The 23,197-nt window shown below is 41.3% G+C and overlaps 2 protein-coding genes across 13 annotated transcripts in view; one reads left to right on the top strand and one right to left on the bottom strand.

The window, feature by feature from the left end:
* The window catches only part of PPP4R1 (protein phosphatase 4 regulatory subunit 1), a 69,623-nt gene extending 63,415 nt beyond the window's left edge, over positions 1-6,208 (top strand). For all 9 annotated transcript variants that reach the window (XM_075744434.1, XM_075744425.1, XM_075744433.1 and 6 more), the window contains 5 exons: positions 86-186; positions 1,897-2,017; positions 2,113-2,247; positions 3,258-3,399; positions 5,118-6,208. In XM_075744434.1, the coding sequence (XP_075600549.1) occupies positions 86-186; positions 1,897-2,017; positions 2,113-2,247; positions 3,258-3,399; positions 5,118-5,281 (663 nt within the window). In that variant the 3' untranslated portion in view covers positions 5,282-6,208. The remainder of the gene's footprint in view (positions 1-85; positions 187-1,896; positions 2,018-2,112; positions 2,248-3,257; positions 3,400-5,117) is intronic.
* Positions 6,209-12,668: 6,460 nt separating this feature from the next.
* Positions 12,669-23,197, bottom strand: part of RALBP1 (ralA binding protein 1) — a 35,463-nt gene continuing 24,934 nt past the window's right edge. For 3 of the 4 annotated variants that reach the window (XM_075744422.1, XM_075744421.1, XM_075744423.1), the window contains exons 3-10: positions 21,101-21,559; positions 18,960-19,309; positions 17,355-17,516; positions 16,757-16,888; positions 16,114-16,221; positions 15,300-15,421; positions 14,772-14,895; positions 12,669-14,487 (exon numbers count right to left, since the gene is read on the bottom strand). In XM_075744422.1, coding sequence (XP_075600537.1) covers positions 14,224-14,487; positions 14,772-14,895; positions 15,300-15,421; positions 16,114-16,221; positions 16,757-16,888; positions 17,355-17,516; positions 18,960-19,309; positions 21,101-21,559 — 1,721 coding nt within the window. In that variant the 3' untranslated portion in view covers positions 12,669-14,223. Of the gene's footprint in view, positions 14,488-14,771; positions 14,896-15,299; positions 15,422-16,113; positions 16,222-16,756; positions 16,889-17,354; positions 17,517-18,959; positions 19,310-21,100; positions 21,560-21,839; positions 21,931-23,197 lie in introns of all 4 variants that reach the window. The other variant, XM_075744424.1, reaches the window with a different exon arrangement.

Below are 23,197 nucleotides of genomic sequence, written 5' to 3'. Positions count from 1 at the left end.
TTTATTAGTTGTATTTTAAAGCTCTTGTTCTATCTGCTGATTGTAGCCTACATTTCTTTATGTAAGTTTATATTTACTGTTACAGCTTCTTCATCTTGACAAAAGACGAGAGTATCTGTATCAGCTTCAGGAATTCTTAGTGACTGATAACAGCAGGAACTGGCGTTTCCGTGCTGAGCTGGCTGAGTATGCAGTTTTCTGGATGCTTGTTTTTATTGTTATGGACAGTTAAAAATGTTGAAATCATAAATAGATGTTTTACAGTGACATTCTTAATTTCATTTGTAATTAGGGGATAATCCTTATCCTCCACCACTTGTCTCCCTTGCTTAAAAATTCTTGGTAGTTGTATATCACTTACAATAGTTGGAACTTTAATGTCTTTTTCCATCACCATATGTTGAAAACATTACCCTTCCATAGAAAAGAAGCTGCCAAAAGAGAAGACCACATCTGATTTCTCTTCAAGTCAATAGAAGTGTTCTAGCAATTTGAGTTCAAGTTGCTGTATTTGAGTAGGCTGAATTCATGACCATGAAACAGAGATCAAGATCTTGAGGGGAGTAAAGAAAGAGAGTAGCAGAGTAGTGACCTTGGACTGCATCTGAGCAGACTTTGGCTCTTTCATGGAACTGGTAGGTGGGCTCCTACAGGAGGCAGCTCGGAAGGGTCAAGTTGCTCAGGAAAGCTAGCAGACGAAGGGGCTTCTGGTATTCAGCAAGGAACAGATGCCAGGTCCTGCATGTGGGAAGGAAAGAGCCTCTGACAGCAAGACAGACTGAGGGCTGGCTGCCCTGGGAGCAGCTCTGCTGGAAAGGCCCAGAGTATCATGGAGAACAATGAGCTGAACATGAGCCAGCAGTGTGTCCTGGCAGCACAGTCCTGGGCTGTATCAACAGGATATTGAGGGAAACAGTTCAGCCTCCTCTAGTCAGCAGTCATGAGATCTCACCTGGATCAATGTATCTATACCAGTACAGGAAAGCTGCTGAGAAACTGGAACCAGTTCAGCAGAGGGCCACCAAGATGATCAAGGCTGCAGCACTTACCCTGTGAGGAGAGACTGTGGGACCAGGGCTTCTCTAGCAGCCGCTATATGAAATTAGCATATAGTAATGACTAATTACATTGTATCTTTTGAATTAAATTTTGAGAGACAGAGTTCAACAACTTACCATAATGTTTTTGCTGTATTTAAGTGTTTTGATTTAGTAACTACAAATGACTTAACTGTTACTGCTGGTATGGAGACGTTCAATTGGCTGCTTGTAACATGTTATGCCACTTCTTTTGACATACTTTCTACCATTCATGACACATACTAGTGTCTGCAACCCTCCGAAATCTTAATCAACTCATTACAAATTGAAGACGACTGATAATTTCTCTAGTTGTCCAGTATACTCTGAAGTAGAGGAAGTTTATTGATTTGCTAAATCAGTGTACTTAAGTGACCGAGGTTACTTATCAAACTAAGAGTAGTTGCTTTGTAGCTATACATGTGTTAATGTGTGAGATGCCTTTACCAGGTATTCAAATGTACGTGCGCACTGCAATGTCATTCACAGTTGGATCACTGGTGCTGCATTGTAGCTGTTATCAGGATCCCTGCATGTAAACACAACCTTGGTTCCCTTGCCTCTCCCCTAGTTTTTCATTCTTTGAGCTCATGCAGCATTTTGCTGTTATTGTGAATAAGCAGCAATTTAAAATTTGCAAGTGACCCATAGTCAAACTGATGGCATTGAAAAAGAGAAGATTTTACTTTTCAGTAACTTTATTTAGGCCACCTTGCCTATTTGGCAAGTGGTGTCATATAAACGTTCATATTCATAGTTAAAGCTACCTTTTTTCTTATTATAACATACTGTGTTTGGCGGTTCTTCCATCTTGCAGGCAACTGATCTTGCTTCTAGATCTGTACAGTGCCAGAGACATTTATGACTACTTGCGACCTATTGCTTTCAGCCTTTGTGCAGACAAAGTGTCATCTGTTCGTTGGATTTCTTACAAGCTGGTAAAGCAATCTAAATATATTCAGGTTTTCAAACTTCTGAGGGTTGGTGGTCAGAAGTAACCTTTGTATTTACCTTTTTTTTTCATTTCTTCCAGGTCAGTGAAATGGTAAAAAAGCTGTACATGGCTTCGCCATCAACCTTCGTGACAGACCTCATGAATGAACTTGTTGAAAAGTTCTGTAGATGCCGCAAATGGTCTGGTCGACAAACTTTTGTCTTTATTTGTCAGGTGAAATGTCTTTTTGTTCGTCTTTTTTGATTTGGGAGGAGGTGGTGGTAAGAATTAAGGGGGCATAGCAACTGGTACTCTTTAGCTGTCTGTTGACACTATTTTCATGAACATTTAAGAACTTTGTTTCCAAGGGAAAAGGTTTCACAGCTGCTTTCTTCAGTGTTGCTCCATGGATGAGCTTGCATGCATCTTTAGCTTAGCATGTTAACATCAGGCTGTCAGATGTTGAGTAAAAACAAAACCATAGCAAAATAATCCCTGAGTTGGGAAGCTGCTTTGTTAGTCAGCATGAAGTGAGATTTTGATAATATGCTACAGTAGTCTGCCACTTTTTAGGGTTACTTTTTAGAAATCAAGTGCTAGGAGTTGTCTGTACCTCCTTAGCCAGCTAGTGCAGCTTGGTCAAAACTAATGTATTCTTAGCAAAATAAGCAGAAGAGTTGCAACTAGCTGGGGTCCTGAAGAAATAGTCAAATGTGGAGGCTGTAGCAGAGGTGCAGACTGGGAGCCAACATGACTGCTGCCCAAGAGGGACAGTTCTTTGAAGTATTTGGGGAAATGGGAGCGTTGAGCTTATTGAGAGACACGTGTTCGGGTACGATGGATGTTTATTGAGATGGACCATTCTTGTCTTAATATAGTACCTAGTTAAAACAAAGACTGAATCAGTCTTAAAAAGAGTTGGGAAGGTCTCTGACTTTTCTTCCCTGTTTTCAAATGATACAGTGATTAAAAAAACCCCAAACAATAAAAATAAGGAAGTTGCCAGACTTCATACAAAATAAAGCAGGCTTCTAACTGAACCTGAATTTCTTCAACTCAAACTTGCTTCGTTGTGTACGACTCTGTGCTAGAAAGCATTGTTGTACCGTATTTTAAAACTTTGTAGATGTTACCTACTGTATTCATGTTATGAAGGTAGTAAGGTCTGTCAGCTTTGATTATGTGTTGAGGTTTTATCTTCACTGTGCTGAAATCTAATGAAATTGCTTCTGTCGTCTTGCCAGACTATCAGTGAAGATGACTGCCTGCCCATGGACCAGTTTGCTGTGCATCTGTTGCCACACTTATTACACTTGGCATCTGACAGGGTTCCAAATGTTCGAGTCCTGCTTGCAAAAACATTAAAGCAAACCCTTCTAGAGAAAGGTTAGTGGTCGGAAAGAGTTGCAATGGACTGGCTGCGTATCTTTTTGTCCCTCCACTTTCCTGTAGTTAGCTGGGAAAGAAGAAACAACATCAGATGTGGGTCACTTTTGCTTTTACGGTCTCCTTGGTGTGGAATGTTACCTTGGCTGAGATAAAACCATAAACCTTGTGGTGGTATCAGAGCCATTGTTGTGTAACTCTGGGGAAATAAGAGTTCTTGCTCATATGCTAGCCCCTTCTTTTGGTACCATTTTCCCTGAATGAGCTAGTTTGTAGAGGTGTCATCAGGGCACAGAAAGCACAAATGAATAACTAGCAACTGTGAAATTGTTGAGCAGTGCTTTTTATTTGGTTAAAAAAAAATCTGATGTCCTGTGTAATAAGGATAAAAAAGAAAAATGCTTCTGTACTAAATCCACTATCTCTTTTCTCACTGGTGGAGAAGAAATGGCTGCTGTTTGGTTTTTTTTATATTTTATGGTAGCAGTGGGAAGAAAGTTTCTCTGGAGTCTCTTGAGGGAAATTAGACATGCAACTTTCAAATTGCAGACTTTGCTTAGGAGAGCATCCCCAATGCATAGCAGATGCTGAGATTGCAGTCAGCAGTGCTCAGATTGCAAAGCACTGTAAAGGAGAATACCATTAGAAATGCTACTCTGTAAACCAGCAGAGCATCCACACTGGCAGTACTTCATCCAGTTCTGGTCATGTTCTTCCTCAAAACCCTACACTGGCTTGAGGACTGCTGTTTCTAGCATAGAAAATGTGACGAAAAATGCAAAATGTTCAAAACACTGGACAGCACAAAGGATGCCAGCACAGTGAGAACCAGGCTATCCGTAGCTGCTTTGTGCATGCTGGAGACTCTTGAGTAAGCGTGTGTTAACAGTGAAGATGGATCAGCTGAAGTGCAGTAATTTATCCTCTGTTAACTGTGCCAAGGCTGTCACTGTTCTTCTTGTTGTTATTGTAGTATTGGTATTTTTGTTGTTGCCCTTGTTATTTTTGTGTTTCCTGCCTGGATGGTACACCTCTGTTCTGCATTGCCACTATGTAAGTTTATAACACGAGTAGTCCCTGCCTCAAAGATGTTGTGTGTATGATAAGGGATGGTGGATAGATTATGAAACACAGATTTAAAAAATAAGTTCAGAAGTTTTTAAAACCTCAGATCTAAATTGCCCTTTCTATGAGCTGTTTGTACTTACGTGCTTTTATGCAACTTGTGTAGTTCATGAAAACGATCAGATATTGGAACTCTTCCACTCTTATTTCATGTTATCTTAGTTTTATTGTTTGATAGTTATTTGGCAAGCCTGCCAGTGAAATGGAGTGGCATGGCCATGGATTTGGGATACCTTCCCTCCATCACAAATATAAACACACTTCTTCTGAGTCTCCTGCAGGTTTTTTCTTCCTCTTTGGTCATGGAGTCTGTCATGCTTACTTTTATACTGAAGGACCATAGAAATCCTGTACTCTAACAGCTGTATTACAGCAACTGTGCTTTGAAACATTGAATGTTTTTGGGTTTTTTTCTCAAGGTGAATTCATAGGTATATTCAGCAGTGTATTGTGTGCCTGTTCAGATACTCCAGTTTGACTTCACCTGTGTACTGTCTCCTGAGATTTTTGAACCTCATGATAGTATGCTGAGGCTTATGTTGAAGTATCTGCTGTCTTTTCCTCCTATAAGTCTTGTGCGTTTTCTCTTACAGAATATTTTCTAAATTCTGCCAACTCTCATCAAGAAGCTGTGGAACAAACAATTATGGCGCTTCAAATGGATGATGACAGTGATGTCAAATATTTTGCAAGCATACACCCTGCCAGTACCAAAATTGCAGATGATGCCATGAGCACTGCTTCGTCAACTTATTAAAAACTTCTGAATGTTGCTATAATTAAAAAAAATTTTAAACAAACTATCCTCAAATGCTTCTAAAATGGTTGATCTAGTACAACCTCTTTGGAAGGAGAGATTTCTTGCCAGACTTAACAAGTGGATGTTATCTAAACCTGATACCAGGGATTTTAAGTCAAGAAAAAGTAAACATACCTATGTCAGCTTGACTTTAGAATAACATTGCTCAGAGGATTATTTTTGCCACCGAAGCCTTAAATCTTCTGTCTTCCTGAACAAATGAAACTTGAATTGGCAGATCATTTTCATTGTAGAAAGGATGTGATTTCCAGAGACCTGCATTGTTTCTCCTGAGGAGTTAACTTAGCAAGTATTTTCTGTAGCAACTGATAGATGAAATGGCCAGACAGGTAAATTTATACCGGGATGTAAGACCTCCAGTATTAGCGCTAAAAGTTTTTATCATTCAAGGACTTGATTCGTGTGCAGCTGGACACACCCTTAAGTGGGAATAGCTTTGATGTTTGTAAATGGGGAAAAGTAGAAATTTGGATTTCTCTTAAGGGCTCAGTTCTAACACTAAACTAGAATTTGATTTTAATTCTTAAATGCAGCATATTGCTGTACCCATTAGCAGAAAACTTTGCTGAGTACCTGTGTCCTAATTATTTTCATGCTGGTCATGACCTAAAGGAAATTTATTAGCACATGTACTTTAAGTCAGGTATTTTTAACTTGATCATGATCGGCTCTGAGGTGCAACTTTTTTCTTCATATACTGTACATATCTGTGAGCCTCCTTGGAGTGCTGCAGTCTTTAATCATGTTGTTAAAAGATGTTGTGATACAAGTTGTTCTCTACTTGTCCAAATAAAATTTATTAATAAGATTGAAAGCAATCTTGTGACCTTTTTAAGACATTAAAAGAACAAGTTTGAAATTTAAGTGGCCTTTCTTCTTAGTTCTTTTCACTTTGACAACTCTCGCAGGGGAAGGGGTTTGCTTAATGATTGTGGAGAATTTTTTTGCATTTTGAGATGGACTATACTACAGTGCAGATGTACTTTTGCTGTGTAATTGAGGTTTTGCTAGATTTAGCTTTCAAGCATCTCTGTTGTGGTCAGGAACCTGTCATTCCAGCATGAAATGGTGTCTTTGAAGTGAGTCTGAATATCCACCTCAGTCCAGATTTACAGGCAGCTGTGAGCTCAAACTGCCCTTCAGTGCATTGACTACTTTTGTTTCCTCTCATTTAAAATGCCTGATGCAGTATCTCCTTCTGTGTTTTCCAGGGGCAACTTGCTTAAATCACCTTTCTTCTAGCCTGCTGAACCTGAAGTGTGTGAAGCTTATTTTCCTGAGGAGGTAGAAAAGGCTACAGCAGCTTATCTTTGATGTATTTTAGCAGAACATTTTCATTTATCAGTCAAGTGCCTGATACCCTGGCAGTTCAGCCTCAGGCAGGTGTGTCTTCCCCTCCCCCCACCCCTTTTCTTGAGAAAATAAATTCTTTTGCAGTTTCTTCTCTAGTAAACAGAAAGTTGCTATTTACTCCCCAAAGGCCTGCTCTCCTATTCCTGAGTATGGTCATGGAGGTGGTTAAGATACAGTAATCTCTGCCTTGAAGCTTAGTGGATTTGGGGTTTTCTGTTTCTGTGCTTTATTTTTTTTAAGGGTTGGGTTTGGTTTTTTGTGTGTGTTTGTGTTTTGGGTGGTGGGTTTTGTTGGTTGGTTCCTTTGCTTGTCCCTTTTTCTTTTCAAATTTGGCTTACAATTGGAAAAGGCAACTATATGTCCCAGTCAGAAGTTCCTGTAGTACAGGTAATATTCTCATTAAATTTTCTGTTCTTCATGTTCTCTGATAATTGTTCAGAAATCACACAGAAGTCCATGGAGGACTAGGCAGTGTGACAGCACTGTGTCTGGGTGACAGCAGACTGTCAGAAAGCAGTGAGAGCAGTGAGCTTTTCAGGCAGGAGGATTTCTGAGCTCTCCCTGCTGCCATACCAGAGAACAACTGAAAGTAACTAGTCCTCTCCCAGGCCAGGCTATTCCTGTTTAAATATGCATTGAAGTCCAGTTGGTTTCTGCATTTTTTTTCAGGGTACGTAAATCCCTTTGTTTTTTGCCTCAGTGTAATGACAATTGAATTGTATTTGGGTCATGTGTGCAATTTCTGAGGTGAATGGGATCAGCTCTTTGGTCAGACCAGAGCATGCTTCAGGTTATCTTCTAACTGTCAATGGAGTGCAGTATTCACTTGGAGGAGTTTGGGACTTAAAAGCAATGCCAGTGTTTGGAGTCCTGAATGAACATGTGCCAACCTAACTCTGTGACTATTCTAATGTACTCTTCCACTGGTCCAGTAGAACAAAGGATTATATCTGATCCCTTCAGGTATCTTCTAGTCATTTAAGGGTAAGACACCTTTAAGTTGAAAAATGAGACATCATCTGGATGCTTTATTTGTCTCTGTTCTGTATTTCTTCGCTACTGGTTCAGGCCTGTGAATTTGAGGGAGAGTTTGAGGCTTTTCCTAAGGAAGACTGAGTGTTTTCAGTTGCAGACTGCCTGAATTCCCCTGACGTAACAAATAAAGATCCTCTTCAGGGAAGAGGAAGAAATAGCTGTTTTTCTCTTTTTCCCTCCACCCAACATGTCATGGACCTGTCTATCTCTTTCCTATTTCATTTGATGATTCCCAAGAAGTGAAAGGGAAGGAAAGACTTGCTATAATCTCACCATTGCCCAAGAACATTTGATCTACAGCCTGAGGGATGTAGTCTGTATTGCTTAACTCTGATAGGGAATGTTCTCATGCTGCAGCGTTAGCGATGTCAGTAATTCAAGCTTCAGCTTGTTCCTAAGGATAATATGGGATTTGGGGAAATGTGCATCTCAGAACTGAGTGTTGAAAAAAGGAGCTGTTTTATCTGTGGGGTACCGTCTGGGAACACCACCAAAGATCCTGGTGAATTCCCTCCTGTGTGTCTCCCCTGAAGAACGATTTGAGCGTCATCTCTCAATTCATTTCTCTTCTGGTCAGGATTTCTTGAGCAGAAAGTGAAGCAGCTCCCAAATAGTCATCTTGTTGGTCCATGGTTTCCCAAAAGCAGCAGTATCATAGCTCTACCCCTGCCTACCCTACCAGATCAGTCCTTCACAAGCAATTGTCATTGTTTTCCTTTTAATCTCTTGGCTCGCTTATCTTGGAGCCTCTTCGTGGGAAATCCCTTTTTTCCCATGTCCTAGTTACAGCACTGTCTGCCTTTCTCCTGCTTGCTGTTTTTCACAGCAGGTTCTCTGTCTTCTGTTGTTCCTCCCCAGAGACCCGTCAGGATTTGGTAGGGCCATTTCCTCACCGTGCTTTCATGCAGATTTCATGCCAATAAAACTGGCAAATGCCTGGAACCTTCTAGAGGGTGGTTTGGTTTTAAGCGAGACATGACTGATGCTAGGAAATTGATTTTTGCTGGTTTGAATGTGCCAGGTAGCTGTCGCACAAATTCCTGGCCCTGTGGACAAGATCCTATGTTCATTAGGACTGCAGAACAGCAGGCAAATTTCAGCCCAGCTGAAATAAAAGTTTGCATGGGCTTGGCAACCCTCCTGTGCTGATGTAGGTCTGGCTGTGATGGGTTTCGTGTTCAGGCAGTGGATCATGCCCCCTCAGTTACTCATTGGGTACTAGTTAGTGCTCACCCCCTTCTCTCTCTGCTGTCGGATGTTCAGAGAGAACAGACACAGCAATTTTGAATTGGCAGTGGGTGGGCAGAGAGGGGAGAGGGACAAAGGCTGTCCTGCGGCTTGTGCCTCAGGCACGCTCTTACGCTTTGATTGGGTTCCTTCCCGTTGGCAAGGTCTCCTTTTGTTCCCTTTGGTGTGGAAACTTGTGTGTTTTCTGACCCAATTTCAGCCTGGGGACCTCTGTGTCTTGCTAGGATGGGAAGAGGAGTCTGAGACAGATGGACAAAAGCTGGTACTGTATTCTGCTTGTCCCGTTATGCCAGTGCTCCCCTTGCTGATACTGATGAGAAGGGCTCGTCTTCCTATCTGTGCTGGCATTCAGACAACATGGAAACTACACTTAAAGTGATTAATCTCTTCTTTATATGCAGTTAGGACATACTGATAGACCGCCTTAAAAATGTAAGACTGTGACAGGAAAGCTCATTTAAAATGTGCGTGATCTCCTCCTCCCCCCCACCCTGAGAGCTTTCAGCCTCTGCCTTTTAGTTTTACTTAACTCTACTTTACTTTTTACTTAGATCAGAAAGATAAAGAGCCCGAGGTAATGGGATTGGTTTAGGGTTCAATTGCTGTTGGAGTACATCTAAGCCGATTAAAATACACCGTGACTTAGCGGAGACAAGTAAACAGATGTTTAAACATCTTTCAGCCCTCCGATTGTGCTCTGCTTGAAACGCTGTGACCCATTTCTTCAGTAGTGTAGTAATGTTTCTGCATGGGAAATGTTTTAAAAGGATTACCTGCGGTGGGTTTGAGTTGTGACTGTGAAAAGCAAAGGTACTGAGCATACTTCTCTGCGTGTTCTTTAACAAGGCTACGGAGAGGAGGAAAGGTGTGCTGTCCAAACATCAAAAGAAATTTGGGTTAATTTTTAGTCACTCCAAGTTTCCTGTGTAAGTAAGAACCCAGGTAAACTTGGTTTGAGTAAGGTGACAACAAAGGCTCAAGTGGGGGCTGGGCCACTTCTCTTGTATTGGTCATTTTATTTCACTGTTTTTTTTTCTTCTGGTCTCTTGACTTGAGGGGTTTTGTGGTTTGTTTTTCTTTCTTTGGTCACCACCTGGATTTTTATGCCTGACAATATTGTTTCCTTTAAGCAGCACTGTCAGCAGAGATGTCCTACCCCTGTCTACCTCAAGGCCCTGCACTGTGATAAAACAGGCGGTGGCTCACAGTAGCAGAGTGAGGTTCTGTGCACAGGAGGTGCAGCAACAGGAGCTGACGGGACTCCCAGGCAGACCTCCTGCTTGTCAGGAAATGATGTTCCTCGGTGCAGAAATGTTGGATGCAGCGTTCCCATCTGTCAAATCAAAATGGTTCAACTGCTGACTTCCCCAGTCACCTGCTGAGCTGTAGCTAAGCACAGCTGCGCTGCCAGCTCTCTTCCCCCTCTGAAGGGGAGCTCTGAGTGAGGGGAGCAGCACTACGGTTCCTCTCCTGGACCAACCAGGGGGTCCGGCAGAGAAGAGGGATTTGGGAAGGTGAAGGCCCAGGCTGAGGAGCCCAGTTTGCTGTAGGTTGTGGTCTCTCCAGTGGCCTTGTGTTTCTGCTGTGGAGCTGGAGGGGTATCTAGGAGGTATCCAGGGAGGAGTCAGCTGACAAGTCAAAAGGACCTGAGGAACAACAGCATTAGAAGTTTTAGGATGCAGACACCTTTAGCCTTGGCCTTTTTCTTGGTGTCTGCCTTCCCCTGTTCCCCACAGGCCCCTTTTGATATGGTTAGCAGAAGCTGTAGAAAGGCTGTCAGCTGCTGTTGTGGCTCTTGTATAGTCAGAGTGCAGGGCCAGGTCGTGGGGCTGCCAGCTCTTGCTGCCCTGTGCTGTAATCTCTCTGCGGAGAGCTCTTGTGTTCTGAAGCTCACATGGGGAATTCTTACAGTGTGTGGGTCTGGGGTTGTTCGGTTAAAATCACATGGATTGCAACATCATCCTTTGGCAGACCTCCTTGCTCACGTTGTTAAGATGTTTGGCAGCATGAGAAACTCTGGAGGAAACTTGGTAGTGGTCCATTGTGTTGCAGAGGGTCAGCAGTGCCAGTGCTGAGCCCGAGGCAGAGTGTGCCCTGGGGGTCTGTGTTGCCAGGCATAGCTTTGGGTATAGGTGGCTGCGATGGGACGGGTTGTGGGGATGTGATCTGAGAGGAGTAGTGCTCACTGCTTGTTTTTTCCTTTTTTCTTTCAATAAATAAAATAAACATGCCCAACCCTCTTCAACCATTCAGGTGATGACATTTCACTTCAGGCTGCTTGTTTATATGGTGCTTCTTGTGCTGTTTGTGTTTCTGACCGATTTGACAAAATCTGTTCTAGGCTTGTGTTGAGCACGACTATAAAAACAAGTAAGGTACGTAGTTGTCCCCTGTCCCATCACCCCCCCTTCTCTCAAGTAGTGCTCTGTGATGGGAGCACTTAGATTTCCAAAAGGAAAGCAGATGGGCTACACCAAACCATCACAGAAGTTTTGTTGAGTCCAGAACACTGGAATTAACATTGCAGGCCTCTTGTTTCTTCATTGCAGTAAGGTAAGTCAGTCTGTCCAAAGTGTCCGACAGAGCTTCTGTTGCTGCATCCAGCACAAACAAGCTGTATGCTGTTGGAAAAAGTCTTATTTTGCATCAGTTTAAATGATACTTTGATTTAGATGACTTGGTTATTGCAGGCCTGTGCAGACTTCATGAGGGCGGCCTGCTGTGCCAGTGGTGCTGGTGCCATGGGAGGGGATCACCTCAGCACTGCAGCTCTGATGTCATTGTAAGGCACTTGGGATTGATAAGGCAGCTTAGAAGGTGATCTCAACACTACACTTGGCCTACTGTACTGTAATTACTACCTGCTTTATTTGAAGTTAGTTTTGCCTCTTCTAGCTAATTATTCATAACTGCTGCAGGCAGCCTTTGAAGTCATGGCTGCCAGTGTGGCTTTCACCACAGGGGCTGCAAGCACCAGCACTGGGGGGGCAGCCACCCCTGTGGTGAGGTCTGGTTGACCCTGCTGGGGGCAGGAGGCTGTGGCCAGGAGCTGGGGCACAGCCTCCCCCGGAGCCCTGGGGGGACCAGGGACTGCAGCTGCCTGAGTCACCTGCCCTGGGGGCTTCCCCAGGCCCTCAGGCTTCCCTGCCTGTTTGATTGGGCCAGCAGTGACTCACACTTAGGATTTTAACTACTGGAGTTTTATCAGTAACTGTTTATCGCATATTTGAAAGAATGTGAAAGAAAATCAGGCGTTATGAAACTGAATTTCTGGTTATGGCTGCTGTATTACTGCAGGACCAGCAATTCCACCTCCATGTGAGACACAGTGGGGAAACACTTCAAGTGCATTGTAAGGCTGCAGGGGAAAGGTGGCTGTTGGTGTGCTGGAAGTAATGATGTGAATGAATAGGATGGTTTTTACCTCTGCAGCTGATGTCTCCAGTGGTAAAAGAGAAGCAAAGTCTTAAAGACTTTTAATTTGACCAAATCAAACTTGATCCTCAGCTGAGTTAAGGAAGATTTTGATGAAATTCTATTGCAGTGCTCTTTCAGAGGAGAGCCATTTAGACAGCTTGAATTCATTTTTTATCTAAACTTTTCAATGGCAGGTTGCTACCCAAGAATAACTATTGTTTGCGTTAGAAAAAGATACTATGCATTATGAAGTAGATAAAGTAGAAACTACTTTCAAATGGCTGTTGAATTTATTTGCTTGATAAATACAATCCTAACAAAATAAAAGTTAACCAATATTAAGAGATTTGTCTGAAGAACATTAGAAAAATCCATGACAATTCAATAGGAATTAGTGTGAATTAAACAAAAAAAAGATTTAAATATTGCCAGCAAATATAAAATGTATGTAACGAAGGCAAGGGAGAATGCTTTAGTTTACATTTGTAATCTGACCACATTTTCTGTGTTTATAAACTTTTTTCCAAATTTTAAAAAAATACTATGCTGTTTTCTCTAACATATCAAAGCATTATTTGTACAAAATCAAATCATGGCCAATGATTCACAACAGTGCAATAGATAAAGAATACAACCACATCCAACAGGTGCTGAAAATAAATATCCAGATTGAAAAATAAGCTATAGGCTATATGCACTCTGTGGAGTTTGTATGGGAATTGATGGATGAGTCTCATGAGTGTATCCAAAACATGAAATGGCCCTTGAATGCCAGTGGGGCTGGAGGCTTTTGATGGGCAGCAGCAGCAGCAGCAGCAAAACCAAAAGCAAGTCCCAGGTGTTTGGTGGTGTTTTTTTAACGCCCACCCCCAGGAGGGGATTGCTGACCCCCAGTGCCTCCCCTTGGCATTGCTCTTCAGGCTGATTTGGAAAACAGGAGCGACTGGCATTTCTGCAGAGGGAAATGCTCTATTGCTTGGTCAGGCAGCTCTGTCTGAAGTGACTTAACCCATCCCCATTGCTGCCTAAAGCATTCCTCAGTGGCTTTCTCCAAGGGACTGAAACATTTAAAATGAATGAAGAAAAAGGTCTTGGCTCTATGGCAGCAGTGTGAACACAGCCTGTCTTAAACAGGTACAGTGATGGTGGTTTATAAATGAGTGAATGGGTTACCTACCTCGCTAAAAGACATGAACAGCTCTTGATGAACATTTCCATCATACAGGGACATAAATAACATCTCCCAAGATTTTACATTTATTCAGTACATCTCGGAACAAAAAAGGAAGCTTAAGGGCATGTTAGGTAAACACGCTACCCCGCAGTCTCCCAACTTTTCAGCCAACCCAGAATAAATTTAAAGCTCCCTTGTATATAATCTGCACCAGAAAGGTATCAAAGGCACAAGCAAGAAGTGACTACGTTAATAAGCAGAAATCATGGTGAATGAGGATGACTAGATTCACAAGGCAAATAATTAGTAATTGTGGGGGTGGTTTTGTTTATTTACTGAAAATGAGCTCTTCCAGTCCTGCTTCAATGAAAGTAAATAATGATTTTGGTTTAAAATAAAAATGGTACTGAATTATTTTAAATCACCTGAAGGAAACCAGTCTTGAAATAATCTGATACTAACTGGAAAACTCTTCTGGCCTCTCCAAACTCACCTGAGCCTGAGTAGAAGCCACAAGTATCAGAGACAAAAGTCTCCAGGGCTTAAAAGAAAAGTTTCTTTGCAGAATGTACACAGCCAGCAATAATTTGTGCAGTTAGACTCAAATTACAGTAATTTGCACAGTTCAGTTGATTTTATGCATATCCAAGGATCAAATTGGAGTTTCTTTCCTGTCTTTACTTGGCGATGGCTTCACTTGCTGCTCCTTGCTTGCTTTTGGCTGCTCTTTGGCTGCTTTTGTCTCCAAGACACTCTCTCTTTGCTGCTGAGAAACACCCCCACGTTTTTCTGGCTCCTCTTCTTCCTGCACCTGCTGCTCTGATTTAGCTCGCTGCAATAGTCGAAGCTGCACTCGCAGTTCTATGATGGCCTCTCGCTCCTCGTGAATTGCTTGGTTCAGATGATTGTTCTTTATCTTTGAAGTAAGGAAAACAAACATCAGGGCTCCTTCTGACAAAGAGCTGTGGTAGCTGGGGGGGGCACTTAGCATCGCACAAGGAAGTTTTGCTGTTAACCCAGGCAGCAACGTGGACTTGCGCACGATAGCGACTTGAAAAGAGCATGTGGGTGTTACAGAATAAAATAGGTGAAATAGATGCAAAGCTGCTGCTTTGCACGCGTGCAAACGTTTCTGCACGGACTCAATCAAGTGGCTGCTAAGGAGGAGAGTACCAATTAATACTAAGACTGAAATCTTACCTCCAGTTCCTCATTCTGCCTCTGCAAATCTTCCAGGATGACCTGCAGTTCCTCCTCATCTTCACTCTCGCTTTCACTCTCGGAAGAATATTCCTCAGTTTCGCTTCGGCCATGCTGCTGGCGACTGAAAGACCAATGACAAACTCCCATTTAAACACTTCCTCAACTTCTCCAGAACTACAGCAGGATAAAAGAGCTAACTTACATCTGCTGAATAATCTGCAATGGTTTTAAAAACATCAGCATTTCCTTTCAAAACAATTTAATAAACCAGTGATTTCCTAGGGGGAGGTTTTTTTTTTTGTTTGTTTCCTTTAGATTGTAATGCCATTGTTATACTAACAGAAAAATATCCTGAAAGGGCCAAAGTTGCTGAGATTTCAATAAAAAGAAGTGGCTTTCAAACATGATGTTCATAGGGTGAGCTTTTAACTGTAGTTTAGAGTATTATTTCAGAAGACCATATATGTAATTTTAATCAGAGTGCTCTCCTGGCGGGGGCTCCGAGGTAAGCTGTCTCCCTTTTACCTTTGTATTTCAGCTATTTCTGCTCGAAGGCGATCTATTTCTTCTTTCTCCGAGGCGATTTGTCTCCGCAGAAACTGCTCCATGGCCAGCAGTTCTTCTTGTTCTGTTAAAATCTCATTCTCCTGCAATGATCAATTAGCTCACTTAGAGCCTTGACTTTACATGCTACAGGAGCATACAGTAAGTGTGAGATGATGCTGTTCTCTGAAATGCTTTCACCAGAAGTGGTTTGCGTACTTGCTTTGAACCTCAAAGCAAATGTAAGTTCAAAACCAACAGTGCCTGTTCTTAATCCTCAAGATGATTGCTGTCCTGAATAGTTGTGGAGATGACGCACCAAATTCTGGCACATCTGGCTGCCTGTTTCCTTAAATCACAGGGGAAAGCTCTGGCTAACCAGTAAAATAACTAGAAAAACTGAATTATAAAACACATCTTTGAAGATGAATATAAGGAGGAAAGTACAGTGGAGAGGAGATCAAAGCTTCTGAGGGAAGCAAAGGAAGGCAAAAAAGCCAAAATAGTTGCCTGCCTGCCTGCCTTTGATCAGCAGGAAAGTAGTGAACGGTATTAAAACCGGTTAGATTTGGAAGTGCATTGTTAACAAGAGTCTACTCGGCTCTGGGTTCGCTCCCGCAGCCAGCATTCTTCCTGACTTTAGTCAGACAAAGCCTTCTATTTTAATGGACAGAGAGAATCCTTTAAGTCTTTGATTTCCCACTGCATTAGAAGGAACAAAAGTGTGTTTAATATTTCTGGAAGATATAGAACAAGAAGATACCAGCAGACAAACAGAGAAGTGCCTGCTCTCTACCTGTGCAAGCAGAATATTTATAACTTCTTCGTTCTCATTCATTTCTTCTTTGGAGACATCCTCCTTTGAAAGGCTAGCAATTTCTTGTGCAATCTTTGTTTCACACTCCTGCCAGAGAAAGAGAACAACTTTTAAAAGGACAGCTTCCACAGTCACTTTATTTACTGTGAACAACGATATATTTTTTTGAATGTCTTATTTTCCAAATTTAGAACCACCATCTCTGTTGTCTTGAAAGCTTTCAGCAAAGTCTGTCCCTTCTCTGGGATATATGACAGTTTAAAAAAAAATGCTTCTTAAGTTTCTTAACTTTTGAGTCTTCCACTAATTCCTTGTGGTACTCCAGGGCCCACTCTTTTAAGCATACAATGAATACATGCTGTGTTAAACACTTTAAGTTTTTAATCCTACATATTTCTTTTTGTAAACAGCTGTGAAGGAGTGTGAAGATCTTGCTGTGCCTAGGGAGAGCCAGCGCACCAGAACATGCGGTGGCTCCCCAGCCATGTAAAGTTATGATGAAAAACTCTGCAGTAAAAAGATTGAAACGTGGTTTGACCTGACTGACTGGGTGCCTCTGTCTTGTCACAAATGAGGGATCCATGATTTAGATGTTTGGCCAATGAATAGAAAAGTTACCCACCTGTCTCTTAGCTTCTCTTAGTTTCCTCTTAAGAGCTGTTAAAATTCTTTGCACCTCCCAGAGTCTCTCTTCTTTGGATAAGTCTTTTATCCCTGCCTGCAAGTCTCTGTGTAAACAGTTGAGTAGGAACTCCTAGAAACATTGCCAAAGAAATTAGTGCCTTTCGCGTGTCATAGCAGGACAGACTGAAAAGAAAAAAAATCTTTTTGGCTTTGTGAGCACAGGCTTGGAATTCTGGTTTTCAGTGCTTGACATGTTGAGCAACAAGTGTTAACATCCACTCAGCACATGATCTAGAACTAGCTGAAGAGCGATATGAAAGAAACCGCACTCCAACATGTTCTCCTAACTCTCCTCCCATGGTAACAGTAGTGAACTCCATAGCACAGCAATCCATGGCTTTCATCATTGCAAGACCATAACAACTTTCCACATGTGAAATGGGCAAGAATATCACTCCTCTCTTTCCACTGGTCTCCACTGACAGGACACTTGTGATAGAATTAAAGAGTATGTTAAAAGCTTATGAGAATTTACTGCTGAATGTATAAAAGCCAGGACAAAGATCAAACAGAAAACCACTAAAGTAATTGCCAACCTGTCGCCTGATTTCTTCTTTGATGCTTTCTTGTGTTTCTGGAAGTGCTGGCATTGTTGCCATATTTGACCAGCGAAGAGGTTTGGTCACCTGCTTTAGGGTCACATTCCCAAAGAACTCTTGAACGTGTGTAAAAAACACATACAGGACACGGTTGCTGATCTGCAAAGAAAGGACGGACAAAGTATTGCTTAAGCTGATTTATTCACATCATCTTTACCTGTGAAGCATATAATCTTTCTCCAGAAACAAAACAGTCTTTAATATGCCTTTCTGTGAGTCACAGTCATGTTAGTTTGTCCAGAGATTAACATCTGGATTAAAACTGATACTTTAAACAACCCAGTGCTGGCCTCAAGAAATCACTTCACTCTCTCTCTCTTACCTGTGTATCTGAGGCATTTTCATGCTAAGCTCAGAATTTTCACACATCTTAACCTACCACAATTATTTCCATCACCTTTAGATACAGAAATGTATTAAATCTTTCTTTTACTCATGTAAAGGGGGTTAGTGACAGCAACAGGCAAGAGGGAACACCAACTATAGCTGGTTGCTGGCTACCTTCTCTCTCTTCTTCCAAACTCCAAATATTGGCTACAACTTTTCTCTCAGATGGTTTAATAAAGTAGAAAAAGTAGTTTGAAAGAAGCTGCTACTGTATTATTCCTTGTTTCAACATGAGACAGAAGCAAATATTCTTTTTATACTGTATCTTCCATTAAAACTCAAAATCTATCCTGAAAGAAAGATTAAAATGAAGGCAGTGACAGAACTCTAATTGCTAAAATCTACTTAACAACAAAACATGATTGGGCCTGCATTGTTTTACATTAATTGTTACTTCTTTTGTTAGCTAGAAAGTGTCCAGCACAGCAAAGCGGCCAAGAGTAAAACCCGGCCCTTTTGCTACTAGGCTTCCACCTAGACTCTTAATTATAAAGCCAGGCTTTTCTAAAGTGAGGGCTTGCTTCTAGAAGACCCACACCCAATAATGCCATGTTTCCTTTATGCACAGGACTAATTCTGAGCTGCATTTAAATTACATCTTTCCAAGATGTTTAGTAAGCAATTAATGAACCCAGAAACCACAAAATCGTCTTGAAAACTAAAAGTCAGTTGTTCTTCCCTGGCTGTTTGATTGCAGACACCACAGCCATTATACCCAACTCATTACTGCACCAAGTTGCTCTATTTGCAAGACAGGGGTCATCATTGGCTTGATATTAAAATTAAGCAACAATCTTGCCTTCACTGAATTATCACTGACTCACAAGCCCACAGAAACTGTGTATCTGCATGAATTATTGGACAAATTCACCATTAAATTACTTCTGTTTGCAAAGGAATTAAAAACCTGACAGCAATCTTTGCAATACTCTCATAATACCCCAAATATCAGGCCTGTAGTATGCAAGCTCACATTCAGAAAGTCTTTTGTTCCCTCTTTCCCAGCATTTTATGTTCCCAAGGTATAAAGAGAAGTTATAATTTAGCTTAACTGTCTCAGACAATTCCCCGCTTCCCACCTGCAAGCGAATTCCTACAAAGAAGTCTTTCTTGGGCTGAAGTTCTGCTCTACCGCTTGCTGTGTGGTGCACGTACCTGGACAGTAGGGCTGAGGACTATGGAAATATTCTGGATGTTCATTTTTGTTTCCAGTTCCTTTGCAATAACATGGTCCATATGGACGATCAGCCAAGAAATTAGGAGATGGTTACACTCTGGCAACTCTTTCAGCAACCTCTGGCACTCCTGAACTTTCTCAGCTTCTGTGCTCTTTCCACAAGCATCTTCAAAGCGGGGCATTAGCTCTTTGGTAAGCAAATTTTCAGGCAGTTCTCGTAGGTACTGTTTCAGCAAGCTGGCTACTGTATTGGGCTCGTATTCTTCCAGGTTGGGAGATTCTTCACGATCATAGGCTGCTTTTAGCTCATCAACTTTTGATTTTATTCCTTAAAATATTTAAATCAAGAATTAAAACAAATCTTCAACTATGAATGTATAAATATAGTTATATTTAAACTTTTTTCATTTTTGAGATGCATTTACTTCACCTCGCCTTACAACTTAAGCTAATTGAGGAATACCATTTAAAGGTTATCCACATGTAATAAAGTTAAAATCATGACTCAAAATGAGCTGAAGACTGTTTTTAAAAGCACTGACTACTGCAATGACACAAAACCACAGCTCTGCATTCCCTTGCAGCAAGGAACTGCTTCCTAGGGTGAGGAAGGATAGGGGAACATAAGTTCAATTGTGTATTTGCATTCAGCGTCTTTCAGGCTGTTCAACTACACAGCCCAAAGCCAAGCAGCAAATATGTCATCAACTCAAATATTGTGCAACAAGTTCTACCTATAACAGCTTTCTTCTGTCAAAACAAACCCCACACTTTTGAGTTTCCAGATTTCCAGCTGGCCCTCCTTAGCGGAGGAATCTCACACAGGAAGGATTCTTGATTTGAGGCACTGCATGAATAAAAGTGTGTTCGTACAATTATTCGACCCAGCCAAGACTTTCTGTAATGTGTTTGTATAACTCACTCAGTGACATTCCAATCTTCCCCAAACTTGGGGAAATTTCATTCTTAAAGCTCAAACACCCATTTGAGCTACCCCGACTTAATGTGCTGCCGCAGCTTAGCTCATACACAGTAAGCAACACTGGGTGCACTCAGCCCATAGTAAATGCCAGGTTAGATGTGCTCAGCTTCATGTCCAAATAATTTGTGTCATCACAACGGCTGGTAGGTTGTTAAGCCACTGCAGTCGTCTCTCTGGGCTCTCAATTTAAACAATCTTACACACACAAGAGGGTGCTATTGCACTGGAGAACACCTAGAAAGTCCGGAAAACACACCTTCTTCTGAGAAAATTCCCAACACATCGTGTCTTGAATAAACACACAACCGGAATGTTCCAATAGGCAAGATGAAGAAACTGCTTAAGCTGCTGCAGTATTTATGCATGCCTACCAAACACCATGCAGATCAACAGCATGAAGACAGCTTAATGAAGCCTTTAAAATCATTTGATTACTGTTTTACAGTGCTAGGCAATTTGTTTCAAATGCTTTTCCTCAAGTTCCTTTTCTCACTCGTTCTTGCTCCCTTAAACATACAGAAGTACTTACACGACTTACGTTGCGGATGCCGTTCACAAATAAAGGGACTGTTTTGTTTAACGTGACTAAAACCAATGTTTCATTTATGTAAGCTGATGTTATGCAACTACCACGGCTAATTAGCCTGCTGTTGCTAAGCTTAAATAGCGAAACTTTTATTTTCTGCTTATTAGTGGATTTGCTGAAAGAAAAGAAGTTTTTAAGAAAAAAAAAAATCATACAATGGAAGCAACTGGAAAAAGCAACTTAGTGGGAAGCTTAAGTAATAAAATGGTTATATCTCATCTTTGCTTTTGCAATCAACTAGCATTGCATTTCTAACGCAGAAGTACAAAAATACAAGCTGGCCATACTAACACATTTAATTTATTGGTACCGGCCTATCATAAAAGGCCAAACCAAGTGTATTTCACTGCCATTAAGCAGTACCACCATATTAGCAACTCTTCTGGTACTTCAGACCTAGGGATTTGTTAATTTTAGCTACCCAATTATCTTCTGGATAATTAAAATTAATGCAGCTATAAACAGAGTCTCTAGGTGTTGAAAATGGCAAAATAAGAAGGAAATTGCAAGTAAAGACCTTAGGAGCCTGCATGTCAGTGTGCCCAGAGTACCTGAAACTCTGTAGATGCCTTCACATTTCATGCCATACTTCTCTACGTAATCTATACATTCACGGAAAACTGCTGGCAGGCGGATGCCATCATACATCATGGTCCTGTCTACCGCATCAGACAAAGGAATGCCAAACACGGGTCTATGACTTGGAACATCCACTTGAGGTATTTCTGTCTCCTGAATTGGCTTTTTCTTTTTCTTCTTCTCTTTCCACTGTTTTACAACATCTGCTGCAGTTAAGTCTTTTGACTTCTTCTCTTTATGTTTGTCTTCCTTATGTTTGTCTTCCTTGTGTTTTTCATCTTTGGGTTTCTCTTTTATTTTAAAATCCTTTTCCTTTTTTTTGGAAAAGCTGGGTTTCTTGAAGACATGTATTCCCTTGGACCGCTTCAACTTTGAAGGACTTTCAGCTTCATCACCGGAACTGTCCTCTTGAAACGCAGCATAACCTTCCGCTGTTAGGCAAAGGAAGAGAAAGCAAGAGGACTGTTGTAAGTCTGTTTAGTTTCTAGGTGGCGTATTACAACAGGGAGAGAACAAGAAGTAATATGTAAGGAGGAGAGAGAAGAAGCAACGTGAATTAAAACACAGTGCCTGCCTGACTCTTCAGAAGGTTTTCTTTAGTTGTTCCACAATTAAGTGGACAAGGATTAAATCAAGGTTGCATAATCACATCAAAGATAAGCCACACAGCACCTGAGCAATCTAAACAGTTAATACTTTATATATACTTACTCATAATGGCAATGTCCATCTTACGGGCTAGTTTCCCATCTAATAGTCAAGGAAATGCAAAATAAAAACAACTGGAAACTTCTCTACGTTCCTGTAATCAACAGTGTAAGAGTTAAGGACCATCTACTACATACACGTAAGTCTAACAAACTTCTATTAGAATAAACTAAACTTCAGCCACTTAACTCCCCAATCCCTTTCCAGAATATTATTAATTTTAGGATAAGTATTAAGTCAATAAAGTTTCAGTCTTAAATAAAATACCAAAAAAGTGTAAAAAAAGAAAAGAAGAAAGCCCAAAGCACACTTACTTTTCCACTGGACGCATAAAACAATTCCAGTAACACTAGCACAATACCTGTCCAAGAAGTTGTGTATTTGCCTTAAAAAGTATATGTGAGAGCTTCAAACAAGTCCACGGGTGGAGTATGCTGTTTCAGCAGCAAAACACCAAGTGCGTCTAAATCGTGCACCAGTGCCTTTACTAACTACGCCTCTGCAGCTAGCCCTGCCTATCCTTCAGGCAAGAACAAGGGAATCTTTAAAGGTGGATTACAAAGAAAAACACCCAACAAAAAAACAACCCACAACCAAACCCAACAACATACAAACCAACACAACTTCCAAGTCAATTAACTGTGAAGAAAAGTAAGCCTGAAACCTGGTCAACAAAGGTGGCATTTTACCTGCCATTTGCACCAGCCAGGTCCCCCAAGGCAGTGGGCAGCAAGTTCTTGCTTCAACGTGAAGCCCCCATTACACAGATCCTTTGAGGCTCTTCCACTACTTACAGGCAGTGCCTCTGCCTGAGGAAACACACCCACAGCCAAGTCCTCTTCCTGCATGAGTAGTTTCAGGTGGTGAAAAATTACCCCCTTAGATTACAAGAGAGAGCATCACAAATGAGATTATAGGCTATAATTTTTACAGGTGAAAGACCCTGTGCAAAAGAACCAGGGGACATTCAGTCTTTTATTCTTCCAATTCTAAACTATATTAAGCTGCAGATTTTCTCGGCATTATTTCAGTTCGTCCAAGGAGCTGTCTATATTTTGAAGCCTCCTTGGCCGCTGTGTAGAAGGTGTATTTATTTGACTATTAAAAGCTAAGAAATGTATTAAAGCATGGAACGGCCATAAAATAATTACAATTGTTAGACCTGTTCACCCTTCCCATCCTGGACTCTTCCCTAGGACTACCAAACAGGTGCTTTCACAGAAGATGGAGAAAGACTGTAGCACTGTTTCTGTCCAAGTAAATTTTAATATAAAAATGCAAATGTTAACTGGAGGACAACCAGCAACCAGGTCTCATCCTCCCAGTTTACAGGCCATACCATCATTCACTCTGTTTGTAAA

Source organism: Balearica regulorum, chromosome 2 (assembly GCF_011004875.1).
Source record: "Balearica regulorum gibbericeps isolate bBalReg1 chromosome 2, bBalReg1.pri, whole genome shotgun sequence".
Taxonomy (NCBI): Eukaryota; Metazoa; Chordata; class Aves; order Gruiformes; family Gruidae; genus Balearica; species Balearica regulorum.
The sequence above is the reverse complement of the archived record's forward strand: the minus strand, read 5'-3'. Positions and strand labels throughout refer to the sequence as shown.